Source organism: Chelonia mydas, chromosome 14 (assembly GCF_015237465.2).
Source record: "Chelonia mydas isolate rCheMyd1 chromosome 14, rCheMyd1.pri.v2, whole genome shotgun sequence".
In the NCBI taxonomy this organism is placed as follows: Eukaryota; Metazoa; Chordata; order Testudines; family Cheloniidae; genus Chelonia; species Chelonia mydas.
The window spans coordinates 945,646-966,355 of NC_051254.2; the positions used below are offsets into that span (position 1 = coordinate 945,646).

Below are 20,710 nucleotides of genomic sequence, written 5' to 3' on the forward strand. Positions count from 1 at the left end.
TTTTTTCCAGTTGATTCAATTGCTTATTTGAGGGATGGTCCTCCCCCTTCTTTTGACTGGAAACACATTTTAAGAATGTGCCATGGCTGGGGGAAAAAAAATCCTGAAAGTTGAGAGTTCTATCACGAGTGAGGCTTAATTTCACACAGAAATAGCAACTCTCACTATTCATTCACGAGAGTTGGCATATCTGGAAATACCAGCCGCAAGTGATGGAGATACAGAAAATCCCAAGCAAAAAGCTGGTCACCAGGGTCTGTCTCATTGCAGCCAAAGGGCCCTTTGCAGAACTGTGTGTTCACAAAACCCCATGGATATTGGGAATTCCTCCAGAGAACCCCCGAGAACACCACAGCAGCTGCAAACACAGCACTCAGGGTACCTGACAATCACGCTTCTGCCCAGCACCCCAGGGACAGTCCCAGAGTCAGTGTACCCTGTCCACCATCCCATGGGGACATCTCAGTGATCACAGAAACAGAGACCCCTACATCTCAATCAAATCACACTCCTGAGAAACCAGGGCTTTCCTCAGTGCTCCTGGCTGAAGGCAGGGACTGATTCTTTCAGCCTCCAGGTTTGAGGCGCTTTATGCCAGCAGCTTTCCTTAAGTTTTACACGTTTAAGAGTGCTGAGAGGCAGGGGCCCTGCAGACCAGACCATCACCCTCAATGACAGGGACTCGGTCTCTGTAACAGCGCAGTCCAACCTGCGGCTAAATGCCTCAAAGCACCTGCCGGCTGCTTGGTGGCCTGGCTGGAAGAAACGGACTTGTCTTGGTCCCGTCCCTGCTGGACAAAAGCACGACCAACTGGCTCCACACCTGGCAGCTTCAGCAAAGAGGCAAGGGAACAAACGGGAGATGGAGAGTGAACTGCTCTCTCAGTCCTAGAGCAGGGCGTCCCAGGTCACCGCTGGCCCATGGGGGGCGGGGCTGTGCCCTACCTGTGCGGTACCGTCCATGGCCCAGAGGACAGCCTGGCTGTCAATCCAGCACAGAAAGCACATACAGAAGAGTAAAAGACAGGCAATTATGAGCCTCCCTCGGGAACTGGCTGCCGAGCCCTGTGCCAGGCAGCAGCAGGCAGGGCTCCGTGCTGAGCCTGTGCCCCCTTGGCTGCCCTCCCGGAGATGGAGCTGATGCCAGCCTGGGACTCGTCATGGGAGTCCTGGGGGCTCAGGTGGGTTGACTGACACTCACCGCTGCTGTGGTGCTGTGTTCTGTGTGGCTATTCGTAACAACGGCGTTGGGGAGCATCGTCTCTTGGTGTTGCTGCCAGGCGGGATGGAGAAACAGAGCAGACTCAGAATCCACCCGCACTGTGAAAACCCCAGAGTTCACAGCTAAGAGGGGCTTGGTCCAACCCTCCCGGTCATGGAGCCCTGCTACTGTGTACCCCGTCCCAGCCCTGGGAGCCTCACCAGGGTATTCCTGGGACAGCCACACAACTCCAGGTGGGATTTCGCTGGGACTGTTCGGGGGACGGCTGTTCACTAGGGAAGTGCTTGCTAGCACCCCACTGCTGTTCTCCACCTGGAAGGGTCCCTTAGAATTTCCCCATCAGCCATCCCTAGTCGACCCCCCCAGTGGAGTGGGGTGCTCTTTCCATGCTCCTGTACCCAGCACAGTTTCTCTCCTGATCTTACCCCAAGTTCCCCTCCTCCCCAGGTTACAGGGGAAAGTCACTGGGGGCTGGAGGCTCACAAAACACTGACTGCAGTGGCACACCCCTTTCTGGGATTCTTCAGGTGTGACTGTCCTGACCTGCACACAACCCAGCCCAGGGCTGCTCTCCTCCCACGGGAGAACATGGTCTCTTTTCAGTTGCCAGCCACATATGTCAGGTCCTTCACATAACCGAGAGAGCCACTTCCCACCTTCACGGAGCCGCTTCCCACCTTCACGCTGCCCCTCTGGGCCTTGTCAGCCATAGATGCAGCAGGGGCTGCCCAGGAACGCTGGGAAAACTTGACATTTGGCTGCAGAGGAAACTCCGAATTCTGGCTCCAAATGCAAATCCCTCTCCCCAGAAAAAATACCCAGCCTTTCATCAGATGGGAAGATGATCACTAGCCCCAGAGTGCCTATGGGGAACCAGCTCCATGCTAGGAGCCTTGGCATGGCTCATCCCTGTGAGAAATCTCTGCCCAAAGGGTCCTGGGGAGCAGGGGAAATAACCAGGCTTACAAACACTACCAACTGTGTTCAGCCCAGAATCTCTCCCCACCAGGTTCTGGGTGAGATGTCCCCATGCTGCTGATGCTCTCTTGCCTTCCCCTTCCCCTGGCAGCCAGTCTCTTGCTCTCAGATCCCAGAGCACACGTAGAGTTAACTCTGCAATAATCGGTGAAAGTAACGTGCAGCTAAAAAATACAAAAAGCAACAAAAGTACCTGGGTGCAGCGAAGAAACCAGGGAACCAGCTGAATTGCCTTCGGCTGACGAATCACAGAATGAGCCTGAGCCGCACACTTTACCGTATTTAACTGAAGAGACCCATTTCCGGGTGAGCAATGCAGAGAGCTGGCACCTACTCAGGACTCAGGCCTGGTTTAGTAACGCTACTCATCGCTAGAACTAACCTGCCTGAGAAACAAAAGAGCTGAAAGGAGGTGGGAGAACAAAAGGAATATTACAATAATTACGAACAAGGCAGTTCAGCAACCTGTAATCCATGGACAGCAGATGGGTGATAAACCACAAACATGTCCAGGAAAGGGCCTGCCAGGCTAATGGTCCGTCCAGCTTGATAGCCTGCTCTTGCCAGTGGCCTGGTACCAGAACGCAGTGGGCTAACTATGCACATCTGCACACTGAAGGAAGGAGTGACCCCTCCTGAGCCCTGCAGTGATGCAAACTCCATGGGGTTTGATAATCCCTTTCTGAGCATACAGAACTAGAGATGTTTGGGTCATCAGTATGTCCAGTCTCATGTTGTAGCCCAGTGACCCTGTGGGATGGTGAATCTCCCAGGCAGTCACATGCAGCAGGAAGCCGCAGTCCCTTGCACTTTTCTAAAGGTACCTAATGGAACGAGCACTTGTTCTGGTGCACGACCCGGGGAGTGACCAGTCTTCACTGCACGCCTTAGAATATCAAGACAGCACAAAGACCAGCTGGAGGCTGTTTTCTCAATCAAGTCCTCCTAGTTCTCCTTCCCAAGCTATATAGTCCTAGTTACTGCAACCTGTGGTCATGTGTAAGCCTTGGCCCAGACCTCCAAGCGTCTTTGCTGCCCTTCTCCAGAGCTTTCCTACCACCACCAGTTCGTTCTGGAGGTGAGGTGACCACCTGACCCTACAGCTCCAGAAGAAGGCTGGGTATCCTTGTCCGGGAGAGCAGCTCCTCCACCCTCTGCTTCTGTTTGTCCAACCATAATTCGTGGAATTAGTGTCCTACTGCGAGAGAGGCCCCATACACAGGCAGCATTAGCCCTGGTGGGTTGAGGGAGGCAATCTAGACTCCAATGGCTAGGCACTGTTCTCCTCATGCGCACTATGCCCGTCCCACAGCCACTCCTCCACCCAGATAACCCCTGCCCTCAGGCACCCCAGAACTGATCAGTTTGGTCCCCTGAAATAAAGTGTTCTGTTTCGTGTGTTCCTTTGAGATGCAGAGGGCAGGCGGGGGGAGCACAGCCTCTGCATCTGCCTCTGGAATAAGCCACTTTCCCCCGTTCCAGCTGACTGCTCGGCAGTAATTGCACCTGGCTGAATACGGCGCTTTTCACCACTCCCTGTTCCAGGGAGAAGGTGGAGCACATCTGAGGGGCGGGCGCATTGCCTCGAAGTGCAGAAGAAGAAAGGGCCCAAAGGCTAAAGTGCAGCTCCATATCCTCTCTTTCGTTTCTCTGTAGAATGAAACTGAGCCATTGCCAGAAAGCCAAGTGCCACGTCCCAGCCCCAGAGAACAATCATTCATCACCCTGCCCTTGAGCATGTTGCTACGTCTACAGGGCTTGGGTGATTCATGCAGCTATGAACAAACACAAGAGCCCCACCCTGAAGAGCTCAAAATCTGAGTTAGACACAGTACAAAGGATGGCGGGTAAGCAGGGTAGTTACATGAATGGGGGAGGTCAGCTCCAGAACTGCTTATATTTGTTGTAGGGGAGAGACCAGGAGAGGGTGATTGGTGGCCAAAGGCACTGGAAGAAGCTGATTTCTAGAAGGGGCGTGAAGTGACTCAACCCCTTGGAGCAGGGAGGCTGCTCCAGCCCAGGTGGCAGGCTACAACAGGGCTTGGTGAGGAGAACGGAGTTGGCCACGCAGAGAGCAGAGCGAGAACTGAGCACACACGCAGGCAGGGCAGCAACCTGCAGAGCTGAGGTGAAGGAGTTTGAGCCCACTGTGGGAGGAGACAAGTAAACTGGCAGCTAATACCCTGTGAAGAGCAGGGGCATGATGCGCTCTCGTTGGTTTAGGTGCTGGTCGCAGCACCCGTTGGGTGGCTTCTTTGTCAGCCCTAATGGCAGCATATTGCAACGGCCCAGGCTAGAGGTGACCAAGGCAGGGTCTCCACAGCTAAGGAGGCATCCAAGAGCGTGCAGACTATTGTCCAGCTGAAGACAGAAAGAGCCTGTCTGGCCCTAGGGGCTCTCTGGGAGTCGAGGGGCAGAGATAAGTCTAGTAGGAGCCCAAGTCTGTGCAACACCCTGACAAATAAATGGCAGCCCGCGCTCCGGTGATAGGACATCTCCATCCTACCTGGAGTGACCCTGAGCCAGCTGCTCTTCATCCAGGCGAGGCTAGGCTCAGGCACTGGGCCACAGGGTCACCCCAGGAGCCCCACACCGGAGTTGAGCAAGGATTTAAGACCAGACCCTGTGGGACTTCCCAGGTCAGAGCTCTCTCATTACAACCCTCGTTTGAGGGGAATGACCAAAGGCGCTGTAAGGATAAGGCCTCCGTCTGCAGCCAGATTGTAAGGCCTAACGCCACCGTCTGCAGCCAAGCAGCAGCCATTAGCTGAGAAGCAGGAAGTCCCATCCTCACATTCCACGTAAATTACAGTAAAACAATGTAAGATCAGGCTGTTAAGGAGGAGACCCCATCCTCATGGCCCCCACTATCACCAGATAAAGAAACTGATCTTAAGATGGCTAAAGAAAGCTTCGTTCGATAGCATCTGTATGTCAAGAAATAACTTATCAATAGTTGTGGTTGTGAAATCCTCATTTCTTTATTGTTTTGTTATTATGGTCCCCACTTCCCTATTGTTTATCTGTATGGTCTCTGTCTGGTTCTTTAATTGTTTCTGTCTGTTACATCATTAATTTTGCTAGGAGTAAATTAATTAAGATGGCGCGGTAGGGTTGGTTAGAGAATTTTGTTTCACTATGTTAGGATTGGTTAGTAAAATTTTAGTATAATGCTTGGTTAAGGTACAGCTAAAAAGGACTCAAATTTCACTATATAAACTGGGGTCCAAAAGGAAGTTCTTTGGGAACCAATTCCAGGACACAGCCCCAAAGATCAGAGCTGCCAGACCTCAGCACTCTGCCAATGACACCGGGCCAAAACCAGAGTCCCCCAGATGGACCTGATCCTGACTGGCCAGCAGGGAAAAGTTCATCTGTCTTATTGGGAGTGGTGAGCACTGTATGTGTGGAATGTGCAGTCTGTTTTTGGTGATTGTGAACAGAGGTGATGTAGGATATTACTGTGTAAGGCTCTTTCACTGGTAAAAGGTCCTGCAAACCTGCAGAAGTAGGATACACTCAGAGCCCTACGGATTGGGAAAGGGTGTGGGTACTTAAATTGACCAGGTTAGTTATACCCTGAGCCCTATGAATTGGGTACGGGTGGCCCTGAGCCCTATGGATTGGGTACAGGTGGCCCTGAACCCTATGGATTGGGTTCGGGTAGGTGCTTTTCGCCTGGAGCCCTACGAATTGGGAAAAGGTGGGGTGCCCTAATGTGTAGAGGTAACAGCACCTTAAAAGGACCTGACCCACCCCTACCAAGCCTCACAAGTGAATTATCAGTGCCTCATAATCAACACCGCTGAGGCTGCAGATACAGTACATCCAACAGCACCATCGTGGAGCACTGACCTCCGTGCGTAGCTGTAAGATCATCCACCACCGCCACCAGTTGCATCTCCAGGTCTGAGGCCAGCTTGCAAGGAATCCAGGATGAATCAGATGGGGGTGCAGCCAATTTCCCAGCTCCAGGGATCACATCACTTTCCTGTTTACATTGGTGCAATCACAGGTGTTGGAACTGATCCATAGAGCCCTGCACAGCAGAGCCAAGCTTGCCACCTTTCAGGACACCCGTGTATCAGGCAGGACAAGGGGTGAGGGTTTCTAGGGCACACAGGACAATGTGACAGCTGCAGTAAAAAGGGAAATTTCATAAAATCTTGCTCTGAAGTGAAATATACTTTTCTTCACTTGAACTAATTTCAATCCAAAGGGAGGCTTGGCCTTGTGATGGGAGGCATGAGCCATCTGACCCTGGAGGGGGCTAGGCAGTGTGCCTGTTTGCTCCCAGAGCCAGGGAGCACCTGGTGCAAGGAGCTTACCAGAGTGGGGGCTGCAGAGAGACTGGAGCAGCTGCTCTTTGGAGACCTTAGTTTTTCAAAGGGGGAGGGATCGAGCCTTCAGAAGCTTTCACAGGCAGCCTGTGTAACAATGCCGCCAGGCATGTGGGCAGGGGGGACCCGCCAGCTTCCCCACACGGTCTGTGCCGCAGCCATCTAGTTCCTTGGCTTTCTGATATTGCAGCAACATGCCTCGCACTCACTTCCTAATCAGGACCAGATTAACCTTTTGTGGGCCCTTCTGGGGAACGAGGGTAAAAGACAGGAGATTGACACAGGAGTTGTCTTTAACACAGCACACAGATGGTTAGGTTGCAGAGGGAGGTGGCTGCCGCTAGGGTCCCAGCAACAGCAGCCCTAGGGCAAAAAGATACTGTAGTTTTATTTTGTAGTTTTTCTTTTATAATTTGTTACGTACACTCGTGTGTAAAACCAGCTAACAAAAGCCAAAGCAGCCAAAACACCAGCCATGTCCTGCTGCCCCTAAAAGGGAACCTTCCCACTAGCTCACCCTGCATGTTTCTCATAGGAACTGCCAGGGTTTGAATTACATTTTTGTATGAAAATTGATTTAAAACAATTAAAAAATAAAACAAATGAAAAACTTGAATACATTTTATCTACAGAGGCATTATTCACTTGTCCTTCCCTCCAAGCAGAGTGACACAGAAACTAGGATCAGGGCCAGCTGTGCCCCTGTAAGGCTGGGCCAACCCTCCAAATCAGATCAGACCCACATCCCTGCCCAGAATGACCCCCCTAGACCAAACTAGACCAGATCCATATCCCTCCTCAGACCAAAACCCCCAAGCTGAACCAGGTCCCCTTCCAGCCTGAACCAGATCAGACCTCTATGAACTGCTTTCAACCCAAACCTCCCCACTGCCTACCAGAACAGGGCTCCTCCCAAACCTCTGTTCCTGAACCAGACCCCCCCACCCCCAAATCTCCAGCCAGACTGCTCTGAACTGAACCAGGCCAGGCATCACCTGGCTACAGCTTGGCCACGTGCAGCTCCCCACCAGGCCTAGAGCACAGCTGGGCCAGGGTTTCGCAAGGGGGCTCGAGGCTCAAATCCTCCCCAAGGGTGCTGGTGGGGGAATGGGGCTCCAGCTGCTCTGCGGGGCTTGGGCCAAGGGGGGCTCCTGATTCAACGAGCACTCCCTGTTCTGGGTGCTCGTCCACTGGGCACCACTGCCCTGGGCGCACAGCTGTTTGTGCGGCAGCCAGAAACCCCTGATTGAGGCCTGTGTATGAGCCGTGGGGAGAGGCGGGGCCAGACACCCAGCACTGCCCCACCCCACACTACCTTTAGCTCAGGGACAGACAGCTGCTGCCCTCACCACACACCCGACCCGGGATTATGGGCCCCTTCCCAAGCTTGGGCCCAGTGCCAGGGTGCCACTGAAAACTCAATACTGCTTCTAATGACCGTGCCACCCAGGCCCTTGGTGACAGTACACACAGATCGAGAAGCTGTATCCCCAGGCATACAGCCGTCACTGTCCAAGCCACGTCAAGTTCTAGTGCGGTCTCTGGGGGAACAGGGGTATGCTGAATCCAGAGCAGAGCTGGGCAAGAGATCTTGCCACAACACATGTCCGGTCAGGTAATTAAGATGTTCTAAAAAAAAGTGAACAGTAGAGAGAGTTTAAGCATAGAAGTTTCTGGTTATCAGGGAATAACGTATATAGTATCAAGAGGTACAAAGTTCGGTTTAAGATCGGCTGGCGTAAGGCATACATAATCTGCAACATCCCCACTTGGGGGTAAAGGGTTAGCAGGTCGAAGCACAGACATTGAGATATGGGGGTATGTTGTTCATATAATGGCTATATTCAGGTGTGGAGTATAACGAGTGGATACAATGATGAGGATGATTGACCCTCATTTGGTGAGATTTAACGTTCAGTGAGTTTATGGTGCCAGTTCACATGGTCCAACGGAAAAGGTCTCTCATCCCTTTCTCGTAGTCGATGCACGATGTCTCTCTGGCTCACGCCTCCTGGTACTGTCATAATACCGAGTGCTCCTCTGCCACCTTCTAGCTGAGGATCTGAAAGCACTTTGCAACCCTCCACTTCACGCACTGCAGAGGTCTGCATTATGAGCCCCATTTTGCAGAAGGGAAAACTGAGGCACTGAGAAGTGACTTTCCCAAGGCCACACAGAACAGCAGTGGCAGAAGCGGGAAAAGATTCTGCTTCAATCACAGAACAATGTTTACTCCCTTCCCTAATGTGATACCAGCCTGGGCCACCCTAGCACAGGGCACAGCCTTGTATCAGCATCCTTCCCAAAGGCTTCTTGTGCTTTCACCCCGGGCTGGCTTCCAGGAAATTCCAGTACCTGCAAAGGCCTAAAACACAGTAGTTGGCCTCTCACCCTCAGCAGTAAAGTAGGTATTAAATGAACACAACACAAAAGAATCAAAAACCCTCTCCAATCTCAGCATCAGTGGAATGGCCTGAAGCAGCTGTTGCAGTTACTGGCCCGTAGCCAGAGGGAAGGCAGAACTGTGGACCTCACTGCGGACCTCACCACGTCGTTCCGGCATTAGCCGGTGCTGGGCAGACCTTTCGCGGGAGCTGCAGTAGGGGAAGCTGTCCTAGCTCACAGAACATGTGAGAAGTCGATGTAATCACCAGCACTGAAGATGTATTTCATTAGTCCAGCCAGCCTCACACCCCTCAGGTCGATCTGGAGTACAGCCCTCAGAGGCTTCCTGCCTTTGGCAGGGTAAGTGATATCTCAAGGAGAGCAAGACAACCTGGGAAATTATCCTGAAGCTACCAGAGCATTCTTATTCCAGGAGACCTCGGTGCCGATGAACAGGGACAACCTGTGGCATTAGTTAATCAAGCTCTCACAGCGTCTTTACTCACGGCACCTGCTGCATCATCCCCCCATTTCAGAGCTGGGCCCACCTGCCACAGGAAGCCTAATGGCCAGAGATCCCACATACAGCGAACGTGCCACCTGGTAGCTGGGGAGGGATGTGGGTTTGCCAGCGCCACAGCAATGGCGGGCACCTCAGTGGCATCCCTGTACCTACAGAGCGTGCACGCAAGTTGGGGGAGAGCTGCAGTGAATATTACTAATGAGCGGAACCAGGGGCCCAACACACGTACTGATGGAAACCAGGGGAACCTCTATTACCTGAGGGACTTCCACCTCTGAAACAAGGACTTGTCCCGATTCGTACTAAACACACAGGACAGTCACCTGCTTATCCAACCCCAGTTACTTTCATTGACTTCATGTCCCCATGTCAGCTGGGAAAACAAGCTTCAGTAAATGTGGAAATCTAGTGAAAAAAGCATGTGATATAAATAAGCTGCTCCAAGTATTAAGCCAGGCAAACCATCATGAAACTCTGTCCATTTCTCCCCCCCCAGATAGGGATGGAACCCAACAGCCCTGAGGCAGGAAAAGATGCTCAGTGGGAAAAAAACCCTACAAAGTCCTCTCTCAGCTGCTGGAAGAGGCAGCCCTGCACCGCTGGCCATGGGTAATAAAGGCCTACCAAAAAGTCTGGCCACCACTGACCGAGTGATGAGAACAGAAGCCAAATGGCCGAAGAGATTTCAGAGTTCTCTCTGTGACTCGAGAATATGCTTCTAGCGGTTTGTGTGGCAAGTCCTGCCGGGTATTAGGGCTAGGGAAATACAGCTACTCAGCCACCCCATGCTGGGATAAGCGAAACAGACACACCACACCATTTGCTCAAGTCCATCCCCAGGCCTCTTCCTGCAGGTTCTTCAGTGACTGATCCTTCTCAGGACTCTGGTTCCCAGCCATCGACTCCACTTCTCAAAGCAAAATTGAGAGTTACAGCGACAGAGCAGATCTCAGCAGAAGAGTTTCCCTAGCTAAACAAGCTACTTTTGTTCCATCTGCCTGCACTGCGCTTCTCACCAGAACTGGGGCATGTCACACCCTTAGCGCCTGTGCCAGAAGCAAGCGCCGAGGTCCCTCCCACCTCCATTTAGAAGTTTCTCTTAAGAGCCCACTTCTGCTGTGCTGCCTATGATTGCATCCGATGAAGTGAGCTGTAGCTCACGAAAGCTTATGCTCAAATAAATTGGTTAGTCTCTAAGGCGCCACAAGTCCTCCTTTTCTTTTTGCGAATTCTTTTTGTTGCCCCCCCCTTCCGTAACCTGCCTGTTAGTCCTTAAACTGTGGACTCGGGACGGAAAAGTCCCTTCTCGTATGGCTCGAAGGCACCTCACACTTTAAGGGTGCTACTGGAAACAAATACAAAGAATGATGATAGTTTATGTGTTTGCGACATGGGCATCACAGAGAACACAGGGAACACCTGGAGCAGTGGGGATTTTTATCTCTACCTTTTAGGACCATCTTTGGAACCTTCAACCTCTGCTGGTTCAGAATATTTACCACTTGCCAAGAGAGAGCAGCATCTCAAAATGCAAGTAGAGAGCTTTCAGCTCAAGTGACCTGTACTAACCATGGCGTTTACAGACCCCTTCTTCCCCATCCCCTCAAAGAGAAAGTGAGTAGGGAGATGATTTCTCCCAGCTTAGGCCCAGGGGTAGATCTGGCAGGCAATCAGGCAAAGGGGTTCACCATAATAATCAGAACAAAAGGTTTATAGCAATACAGAGGTCCCTCAGGGTGTCAATAAAAGTCCAGATCATGTTAGGGTGTCTGTTGGTACAGGGTGGTATTCCTATCCCCATCACAATAATGTGCATGGCTCTAGATTCCATGAGTATATAATACTCCACATATTTCTTCGTTTGCAGTACACAAACATCACACACAAACTGAGCTTGGCCACTTTCCACTGTAGCATGCTCGTAAATCTCAAATGGAAATGATGCTCAGAAAAGGAAGTTTTCTAAGGCAATGATGGCTCAAGACTCTGAAACAAGGGGACTGGAGGGAGACAGACAAGAAACAGAGGCTCAGGGCTGATGATGGAAAAGCAAAGTCCTGCAAACCACAGCTAGCCAAACAATGGCAGGCCCAGGAAAACCAGGAACAGGTTTTGCTGTAATAGGACATAAGTTTGCCATGATCAGGAAACCCAAGATATTCTCCCTGAAAACATGGTTCCCTCAGGGAATCTCCGGGTTCTCTGCAATCTCTGCTGCTGGGCCATATCTCAGGTGGGCTCCACACCTCGCCCCAGGAATGGTCTACAAGACTAGAAATATCACAGACTTCTAAGGAAATCCAGGTGCTTCCCAATCGCCTCTTCTTTACTCTCGATGAAGTCTCTGGCGCTCTGCCTGATCTGCTGGATCTCTGGGTCCTTCACCCACTCCTCTTCACTCTGCACGAAGAACAAGAACGGCTGTTAGAGAGCTGAAAGGAGAGGATTTCAATATCTCTTCTCTTAGGGATTCCTGCGCTGGGGTGCATCCCCTCCCAGTCCTCCAGAATCCCCTGCAGAAGTGTTCTTAGCCCTTTTTGGTTTCAAACATTACCTAAGTAAAGGTCACAACCCCTGGGGAAGCAGGTGAGTCGGGCCTGCTGTCCCTAGTCAACAGGTAAGCACCTGAAGCAGAAAGGCTGGGGGACTCGTGCAAGGCCAGAGAAAGAGCCAGCGTGAGACATTTCTGGCTCCCACTCCTGTGCTCCAACTGCATCTCTCCCTCAAAGGCACCTGGAGCTGCCAGCATCTCCCAGAGACAGCTGTGCTGATGACTTACCTCAGGCTCCAGGTCCTTTGCACATGGATAAACGTCCTGTCCGAAGAGCTGCAGCCCTTTTATTAAAAACTCCTGTAAGGTCTTGCCAACTCTGTGCAACAACTCCTCTTCGTATGCATAAATGCTGCCGTTGTCTGCAACAAGGATAACCAGCTGCTGCCCAGTGGCCAGACATGGCACGTCAGGCACGATGCCAAGAACCTCCATCTTCACGGGCTTCGGCAGGTAAAGCATTTCCCAGTCTTCCAGCATGTCTGACTGCCCTGCATAGAACGTCCCATCCAGGCCACAAATGTGCAGCTGAAAGTCTTGCTGCTCCTCAAATAAAATGGTTTTGCCCTTGTTTTCTTTCACAAACCTAGAGACCAGGTCCAGGCATGGAGCTATCAGAGAATAAAAAATTAGCACCCGGAAGTGCCCATCCCACCCCACCACTCCCCACTCAGCCTTATCTTCATACTTTGGATCCCTTGAATGCAACATGGAATTTGTAATCTGCTACAAATCTGTTGTATTGGCTTGTGTGTATTTCCGAAAATGCGAGGCGAAAGCACTAAGTCTGAGTGGGTGGTAAAAGCGGGTCAAGGGAATAAGGATGAGGGAGAACTCTGGCAGGAGATCCATAATTATTCATTTCCAGACATCCTTACATTTGGGCTTCCTAAAGAAAATGTAATCTTGTTTTGGGGGAGCTAGACTCCAGTGGAACCCCTCCCACTTTCATTCCTTTTCAAACACGTCTTTTTGTTGCAGTTTACTAGTGTTTTGAATGAGCACCAAAGTTACAATCGGGCGGGCAGATAAGACCCAGAGAAGGGGAGCCTTGCTGAGACATATGGAGCTCACCGAACGCGGGGCTCTTGTCCAGCAGACTTTTGCAAGTCCACAGGAAATGTGTGTGTGTGTGTGTGTTCTTATGCCTGGGCGGATATGGGGTAGCAGATGGTAGAGGGGAAAGGGAGATGAACAGTCTTTCCCAGCCTCCCTCGATGCCCTTGTAGCTCTCCCCCAGTACCCTGCTCCTCACCCGTCTCATTCTCCAGGTACACCTGCCCACTCCCCTTCTCCTCCAGCCTCCCCTAACTACCCCCACCCTTCCAATGCAGGGCAGCACAGCTCCATGCCCCCCAGCCAGCCTGGATAAAAATCAGGGATTTTCTTTAAAAAAATTCATCAGCTAAATCAGATTTTTTAATTTAAATTAAATACAGGTTATTTTAATTGATAACCTATATTAAGGCCTAAAATTATGATCATTATTAAAATAATTTAAATTAAATACAAAATATAACATGTTTGCTGACAAGTTTTAAAGAAAGTCAACCCACTAAGCTGGTGGAAGCCACTGGCTAAGCACCTGGAACCTGAGTTTGCTGAAGGGCTAAACCAGCTTTTAACAGCAATAGCCTCTTCTGCAGGTGTAGGGAGAATATTTTCTTCATTTCAGTTTATTCATCTAATTCACTTCACTGACTAGCTTTTTCATAGTAAAGAAACCATTTGGGAGTTGAAAAAGGAGGAAGGCTTGTTCTCCTCTTCCAGACGATGAATAAAAACTAGGTTTGAGAGATGAGATCTACTAGTTCTAAAATCTTGAAGGGCATGGTGACCAGAAACAATCAGTTCAATTCACTAGTTACAGATGATATTTCCTTTATTTAATATACCAGTTAGTTTTAAATGCAAAGTATGTTTTGATAAACTTTCTTCTAGTGTATCCAGCACATTCATGATAATTTTGTTTAATAAAACACTTTAAAATGCTGTTTGAGCAAAATTGAATTTGAATTTTCATCCAAATAGAGTTTGAAAGAGATCATAAGTAAAAACTTAATCATCAACTAGTAAATATGAAACGCAGTTACCATTTTATAACATAATAAAAAATACAAAAATTAAGAATCTGAAAAAATGTAAATTAAACAATATAGTTGCTTAAATAAACGTGTATGGATAGGACATAACCTCTGGGTTACCAAAAAGAAAAACGGAGTGGAAAGGTTATACTTAGTTGCAAAGTAACAAGTTTTAATGGTTACCAACCAATAAGAATGAATTTTTCTTTAGAAAAATAAAAAAGTTCAAATGCAAAACAGTTAAAATTGATTATTTAAATCAAGGTTTTCTGCCTGCCAACTAAAATTGGTGATTTAAGTGTGTCGACCCTGGCCCCCTCCCAGATTCCTGGCCCTGCACATTCACCCTCTCACCTCCACAACCATGTGTGGATCAGCGTTATTTGTATCTATGAGCATATGAAAATAAATGCATATCTAGAAATGTTTGAAAGTAATTGCACAATTTGCCCTGTATATACACATGAAAACAACGGTGTGTGTGGTTGCACAACGCCAGCCAACCTTTGAAAGCGGTAACTGGTTTGGAGAGGAAAATAAAGGCCCATTGGAAGCCTTCCAGATGGAAAAGAGTGAAAAAATATTTTGCTTAGGAGGGAAAAAACGAAAGAGAACAAAAAGGGACATTGCCTGGGATGAGCGGAACGTGCTGGCGCTACCACACAGGGTAACATTTTCAAAGTCACCTGAGTGACTTGGAGAAGCTACATCCTGTTTTCAAGGCACTGCGCTACTGGCAGTGGGTAAAACTTTCTGAAAGCACCGACATGGGACAAGCCCAGCCCCAGCTCCTACAAACCCTGCACACAGTCAGCTAGGAAGTCGGAAAAGATACTCACGATTGCCCTGCAACCTCCTGAGTTTCTCTTTAGCACTAGACTCACCGCGGGTGTGCTCAGATTTCATTTTCCTTAACAAAAGAAGGATCTGTATAAATATTCTAAATCCAGAAACATTAAAGCTCAAATGATTAATTTCACTCAAAGCAGGGCAAGACCGGGCGGGATGGAGAGTCAGGTCACCATCTTGCTCCAGTGACATTTTGAGAGACCTCTGTGAATGGGAGAGAGCTCAGGGATATATTTGAAGGTGGGAGTTCAAATTGGTCTTTGGAACCCAGAACCTGTTTTGATCCACCCACCCCAGCAAAGACTCCCGTCAGCTCCAACGGGCAGTGGCTCAGGCCAGAAGAACAGGGCTCAAGGCGTTCTGAACACATCGGAGCAAGGCACAAAGTCCTCAGGGCTTTCTGCCTCGCTATGGGGGATGAATGCCCAGAGTTCAATGAGAAAGCCCTAAATCTACTCCTAACTCTGCAAGTCATGTCAGCTTTCTGCCTAAGCTTCTCCATTTGCAAAACAGGCAGAACACTACTTGTCTGGGTACCGAGCTCATACAGGTGCTGTGCAAAGCAACGGAGACAGCACAAAGAAACCTCCCTCGCATGCCAGCGCCTGGCACGCATACTGCTTGTCGTGGAACAGTCCCGAGCTGCCAATTCACAGCAGAAGCTGCCCTGTGGTACCATCAAGTGACCACGGTGACCCATTTCGTCCCCCTCCTGCGTGTTGTGGCCCCAGCAGGCCCTTCCCTAGCCGGGGAAGTGGCTGAGGTCTGGAAGTTAGGTTCTTAGGGCTTGCTGCAACTGGCTCTTTAGGAAACCTTATTTAGCACAAAAAGTGCAGGGGGAAATTTTGAAAAATGCTTAAGTGACTTAGGAGCCTAAGTCCCATTTTCAAAAATGATGTGGGCACTTCAGAGCCTCTCTCTGGGATTTAGTCTCCTAAGTCACTTAGGTGCTTTTGAAAAGGTTATCCTGTACGTGTAGAATTGTCTAAAGAGAGATCTAGCCCCATACCCTGGCAACATTTGGTTTCCTCTTATACAGGAACTTCTGCTGTGCTGCCTACAGAGAATCTAGCTGACTTGTAGGGTGTGTTTTTTTTTCTTTTAAGTCTTTATTTGTTTTTCCCCTCCCCCCAACTTCTCCCCCCATCTGTCCGTCCTTGGACTGCAAGCGCCCTGCCACACAGATTGTTCTTTCCCCAGTGTCAGGAAAGCACCTAGAGCCTGGTGAACACCACAAACAAATCATTAATAGTCTAAAATCGGATTTCTGGGTTTGTTTTCCTCTCTCCTGGGCAAGTGAGTATCACTGACCTGGGTTCAGCCCTGGAGTTTACGATTACATTTAATCTGACCTAGCGTCTTTTAGTGAGGTCAGATTATCTCCTTGCTCAACTTCTTGATTTTAAGTGATGGAAGAACCGGTTTTATTCTGAAGCTTCCTATAGCTCTTTTAAAGGGTCTCACATTCATCATCGTCATCATCATCCGTTGAGGGGCACTTGAAGCGCTGTCTGTACTTTACCTTTGGAGTCCAGGCCCGTGAAGTCTCCGCGCCCACCGAAGTGCCATCGCAAGGTTCAGAAAGCTTCAAATACAACCTTGGTGGTACTTTAAAACCAGCAAACCCCTGGCCTCCGGCCTGGGCTCGCCCGAGGGAGTTGGCCGGCAGCTGATCTGACTGGTCTAGTTCAACCGGTTAAATGCAGCTTTACTGGGGGGTTGCCCCAGTTTAACCCCGGCTGAAAGCAGCCTCGCGCGTCCGCCATGGGCCCACGCTGGACTGAGTCGGGCAACGCGCCAAAGCAGCTCCGAGCTGGCGAAGGCGGAGCCGCTCCCGGGCGCAGCCGGCCCTGCCTGGCTGGGGACTCCGCACCGCGGCTCCGGCGCACCTGGCGAGGGAGGAAGGAGAAGCGTGAGCCCCGGGGAGCGGCAGCCGGGCAGAGCCCCGCGGGGCCCATCGAGCCCCCGCCAGGGGCCCGCACCAGGCTCCCCCCACAGCCCGCTCCCGCCTGCCCCGGCCACGCCAGGGGGGACCTGCTCCGGGGGCCGCTCCTGAGCTTTAGGGGCTCTCCTTGTAGCCCCCCCTCCGCGACCCCTTCCAGCCCCCCCGCCCCGCGACCCACCCCCCTCCGCGACCCCTTCCAGCCCCCCCGCCCCGCGACCCACCCCCCCTCGACCCACCCCCCTCCGTGACCCCTTCCAGCCCCCCCCGCCCCTCCGCGACCCCTTCCAGCCCCCCCCGCCCTGCGACCCACCCCCCCTCGACCCACCCCCCTCCGTGACCCCTTCCAGCCCCCCCCACCCCTCGACCCACCCCCCTCCGCGACCCCTTCCAGCCCCCCGTCCTGCGACCCACCCCGCATCCGCCCCCCTCCGCGACCCCTTCCAGCCCCCCCGCCCTGCGACCCACCCCCCCGCGACCCACCCCCCTCCGCGACCCCTTCCAGCCCCCCCACCCCGCGACCCACCCCCCTCCGTGACCCACCCCGCATCCGCCCCCCTCCGCGACCCCTTCCAGCCCCCCCGCCCCTCGACCCACCCCCCCTCCGCGACCCCTTCCAGCCCCCCTGTCCTGCGACCCACCCCGCATCCGCCCCCCTCCGCGACCCCTTCCAGTCCCCCCGCGACCCCTTCCAGCCCCCCCGCCCCGCGACCCACCCCCCTCCGCGACCCACCCCGCATCCGCCCCCCTCCGCGACCCCTTCCAGCCCCCCCGCCCCGCGACCCACCCCCCTCCGCGACCCACCCCGCATTCGCCCCCCCTCCGCGACCCCTTCCAGCCCCCCCGCCCTGCGACCCACCCCCCCGCGACCCCTTCCAGCCCCGCACCCCACTCACCGCGTCCGAGCGCCCGACAGCGGCCCGCGACTCCGGCGCAGGGGACGGTCTGTGCGGGGCTCTCAGCCGGGCGGGACCGGGACCGAGCCCGACCCGGGTGCAGCCCCTTCCGGCGTGGAGCTCCGGGCGTCCTGCCCCCCCCCCGGCCCTGCCCCATTCCTCAGCGCCCTGCCCCCCGGATCAGCAACCCGCCCCGGGCCGGCTTCCAGAGCAGCCGCAGCTCCACCCGCCCCGCTCCGCCCCGCCCCGCTGCCAGCCCCCCCCGCGCCAGGTCACCTGCCCCCGCCCCGCTGCCAGCCCCCCCCCGCGCCAGGTCACCTGCCCCCTGCCCCCGCCCCGCCGCCAGGTCACCTGCCCCCTGCCCCCGCCAGGTCACCTGCCCCCGCCCTGCCCCGCTCCGCTCCCACTGCCAGCCCCCCCCCGGCCAGGTCACCTGCCCCCTGCCCCCGCCCCGCTGCCAGCCCCCCCCCCGCCAGGTCACCTGCCCCCTGCCCCCGCCCTGCCCCGCTCCGCTCCCACTGCCAGCCCCCCCGCGGCCAGGTCACCTGCCCCCCCCGCCAGGTCACCTGCCCCTTGCCCCCGCCCTGCCCCGCTCCGCTCCCACTGCCAGACCCCCCCGCCAGGTCACCTGCCCCCTGCCCCCGCCCTGCCCCGCTCCGCTCCCACTGCCAGCCCCCCCCCCCGCCAGGTCACCTGCCCCCCCCTCCAGGGGAGTCTGCCCCCTTCCCCCACCTCACCCTGCCCCGCCCCCCCCCCGAGGTGTCTGCCCCCTGCCCCTTCCCTCCAGGGGAGTCTGCCCCTTTCCCCCACTCAGTACCCAGGGAGGAACCTGTCCCGCTCCCCCCGGCATGACACAGAGCCTGGGCATGTGGGTTGGTGACCCAGCCCTGGCTGACTAGCTGGAGCAGGCGCTAGTCAATTTGTGTTCTTTCTGGCAGCAGCTTGCTCAGCCCCTGGGCTGCCCCACAGCCCTGGCCATTGCTGGATTTGGGCCACAGCTGTTCTGGGAACTCTGGGTGTCGCACAGAAGGTGAATCCATTTAACTTCTCCCAGCTACTGAGGGGTCCTGCCGGGGTCTGTCTCTCCCATACCCTGAGTCAGGAGAGCCTTGGCATAAACTAAGAACAAAAGACCGGCCATACTAGGTGAGACCAATGTTCAGCTAGCCCAATATTCCGACTTCCACCGGTGGCCAGGGCCGGTGCTTCGGTGGGCGTGAACAGAACAGAATTGTCAAGTGAGCCATCCCCTGTCGTCCAGTCCCAGCTTCTGATGGCGGGTCTGGGATAGCCACAGCATGGGGTTCTGTCCCTGACCATCTTTGCTAATTGCCATGGATGGATCTATCCTCCAGGAACTTGTGTAATTTTTTTTGAAGCCAGTTACAGTTTTGGCCTTCACCGCAACCTGTGGCAGAGAGTTTCGCAGGTTGACTGTATTTTGTGAAGCAGTGCTTCCTTTGCTGGGTTTAAACCTGCAGCGCAGTCTATGAATTTCATTGGGTGACCCCTGGTTTGTGTGTTTTGTGAAGGGGTAAATTCCTCATCCTTATTCATGTTCTCCACACCAGTGAGTTAGTTCTCCACACTAACAGGACTCTGCATGTTTACTCAGCTGATCGAAAGGTCCCTTGCTCCTGTCCTCCCAAGACAGTGTGCAGTGTGAGTGCCATGGCGGCCGTTTTTGTGAAGAAGTTTGCAAAACAGGAATGCTTGCAGTTGTGTTGATAAGCATAGCCCATACCCTGTGCACACGGCCCCACAGCTTACACACTGACCTGACACAACTTTTGAGAAGACGAGACACCACCTGGCTGTGGGGAAAGAGCTGGGCTGGAGCCAAGTCACACAGGGGTTACGCACATGCCTCTCTGCCATTTCAAAAGGATGGGGGCGGGGGCAAGTACAGTAAACAGCGACAAACAAAGCCAGGAAATTCCCATGGGTGCGTAAAACTCCTCCCAGCTGCCTGCGCATGGCCCTGACTCACCCCCTTCTTCTTGGGTAACATCCTGGCCCTCTTCCATGAGTGAGGCTTGATGTCTGTGTGGGCTGTGGATAGGGCCCACCAGGCAATACAATCGCTGAGGGAGGAGGACATCATGCAGCGGGATGTAAGCTGAGTTATAAATGTGCTTAGTGTTCAGACTTTATTAAATGCTTGTAACTTACTGCCTGCATTAATCTCACTTAGCTCCTGACTAGTTAAGGGTTTGCTCTGTAACTGTAAATCACCAGGCAGAAGAGAAACATTAACAAACATGAAATACCAATTGCCCCAAGAGGTGTTCTCTCCTCCCCAAGGAAAGAAGATCCAACAACACCAGATGAACCATTGTGGGACATCAGAGGACAAAATACTTTGTTGGTTGCTCCCCCCACCACACACAACGAAGAGGCGATGTGCAACTGAATTCCTCCCAACTGCTGAACTTGTAACTCCAAGCAGAAGGAGGGAAGGGATAAAAAGCCCTAACAAGGAGAAGCTGTATCTTTATATTGCTTGGACTTTGAGGGGCAAGGATTAGTAAGCATAAGCAAACGACCCGCAGTGCTTTGCCTGGGTTAGCCTTGAAGAACATACAGAACTTAAACAACCAGGAGTCCGGTGGCACCTTGAAGACTAACAGCTTTATTTGAGCATAAGCGTTTTTTTTTTTCCCCCAAATAAATGGGTTAGTCTTTAAGGTGCCACCGGACTCCTGGTTGTTTTTGTGGATACAGACTAACACCGCTGCCCCCAATACTTGTCATACAGAACTTACTTATTATAGAAGCTTCTATTACTTCTTGAAACTTAAGACTGTAACTCATTTTTCCTGCTTTAACCTGGTAAATATCTATTTCCTTTTCCTAGTTAGTAAATCTGTAGATAGTTTATTATAGGATTGGCTACAAGTATTGTCTTTGGTGTAAGATTTAAAGTGCAATTGATCTGGG

At 52.6% G+C, this 20,710-nt stretch overlaps 1 protein-coding gene and 1 long non-coding RNA gene across 3 annotated transcripts; both read right to left on the reverse strand.

Moving 5' to 3' along the window:
* Positions 1-1,201: 1,201 nt before the first annotated feature.
* Positions 1,202-6,396, reverse strand: LOC122462952. The gene is made up of 3 exons (XR_006285859.1): positions 6,056-6,396; positions 2,394-2,586; positions 1,202-1,273 (listed from the first exon to the last, which is right to left on the reverse strand). It is a non-coding gene; the product is annotated as an uncharacterized LOC122462952 (long non-coding RNA).
* Positions 6,397-11,131: 4,735 nt separating this feature from the next.
* LOC114020300 lies at positions 11,132-17,923 on the reverse strand. Of its 2 annotated transcripts, XM_037913867.2 has the most exons (5): positions 17,771-17,923; positions 16,455-16,821; positions 14,923-14,993; positions 12,228-12,610; positions 11,132-11,848 (listed from the first exon to the last, which is right to left on the reverse strand). In XM_037913867.2, exons 2-5 carry the CDS (start codon positions 16,499-16,501, stop codon positions 11,729-11,731), a joined length of 621 nt encoding a protein of 206 aa, XP_037769795.1. In that variant the 5' UTR covers positions 16,502-16,821; positions 17,771-17,923; the 3' UTR covers positions 11,132-11,728. The 2 variants fall into 2 exon arrangements, with proteins under 2 accessions (XP_037769795.1, XP_037769796.1); XM_037913868.2 differs by lacking the exon at positions 16,455-16,821 and having other exon boundaries at positions 17,771-17,896.
* Between the last annotated feature and the right edge of the window lie 2,787 nt (positions 17,924-20,710).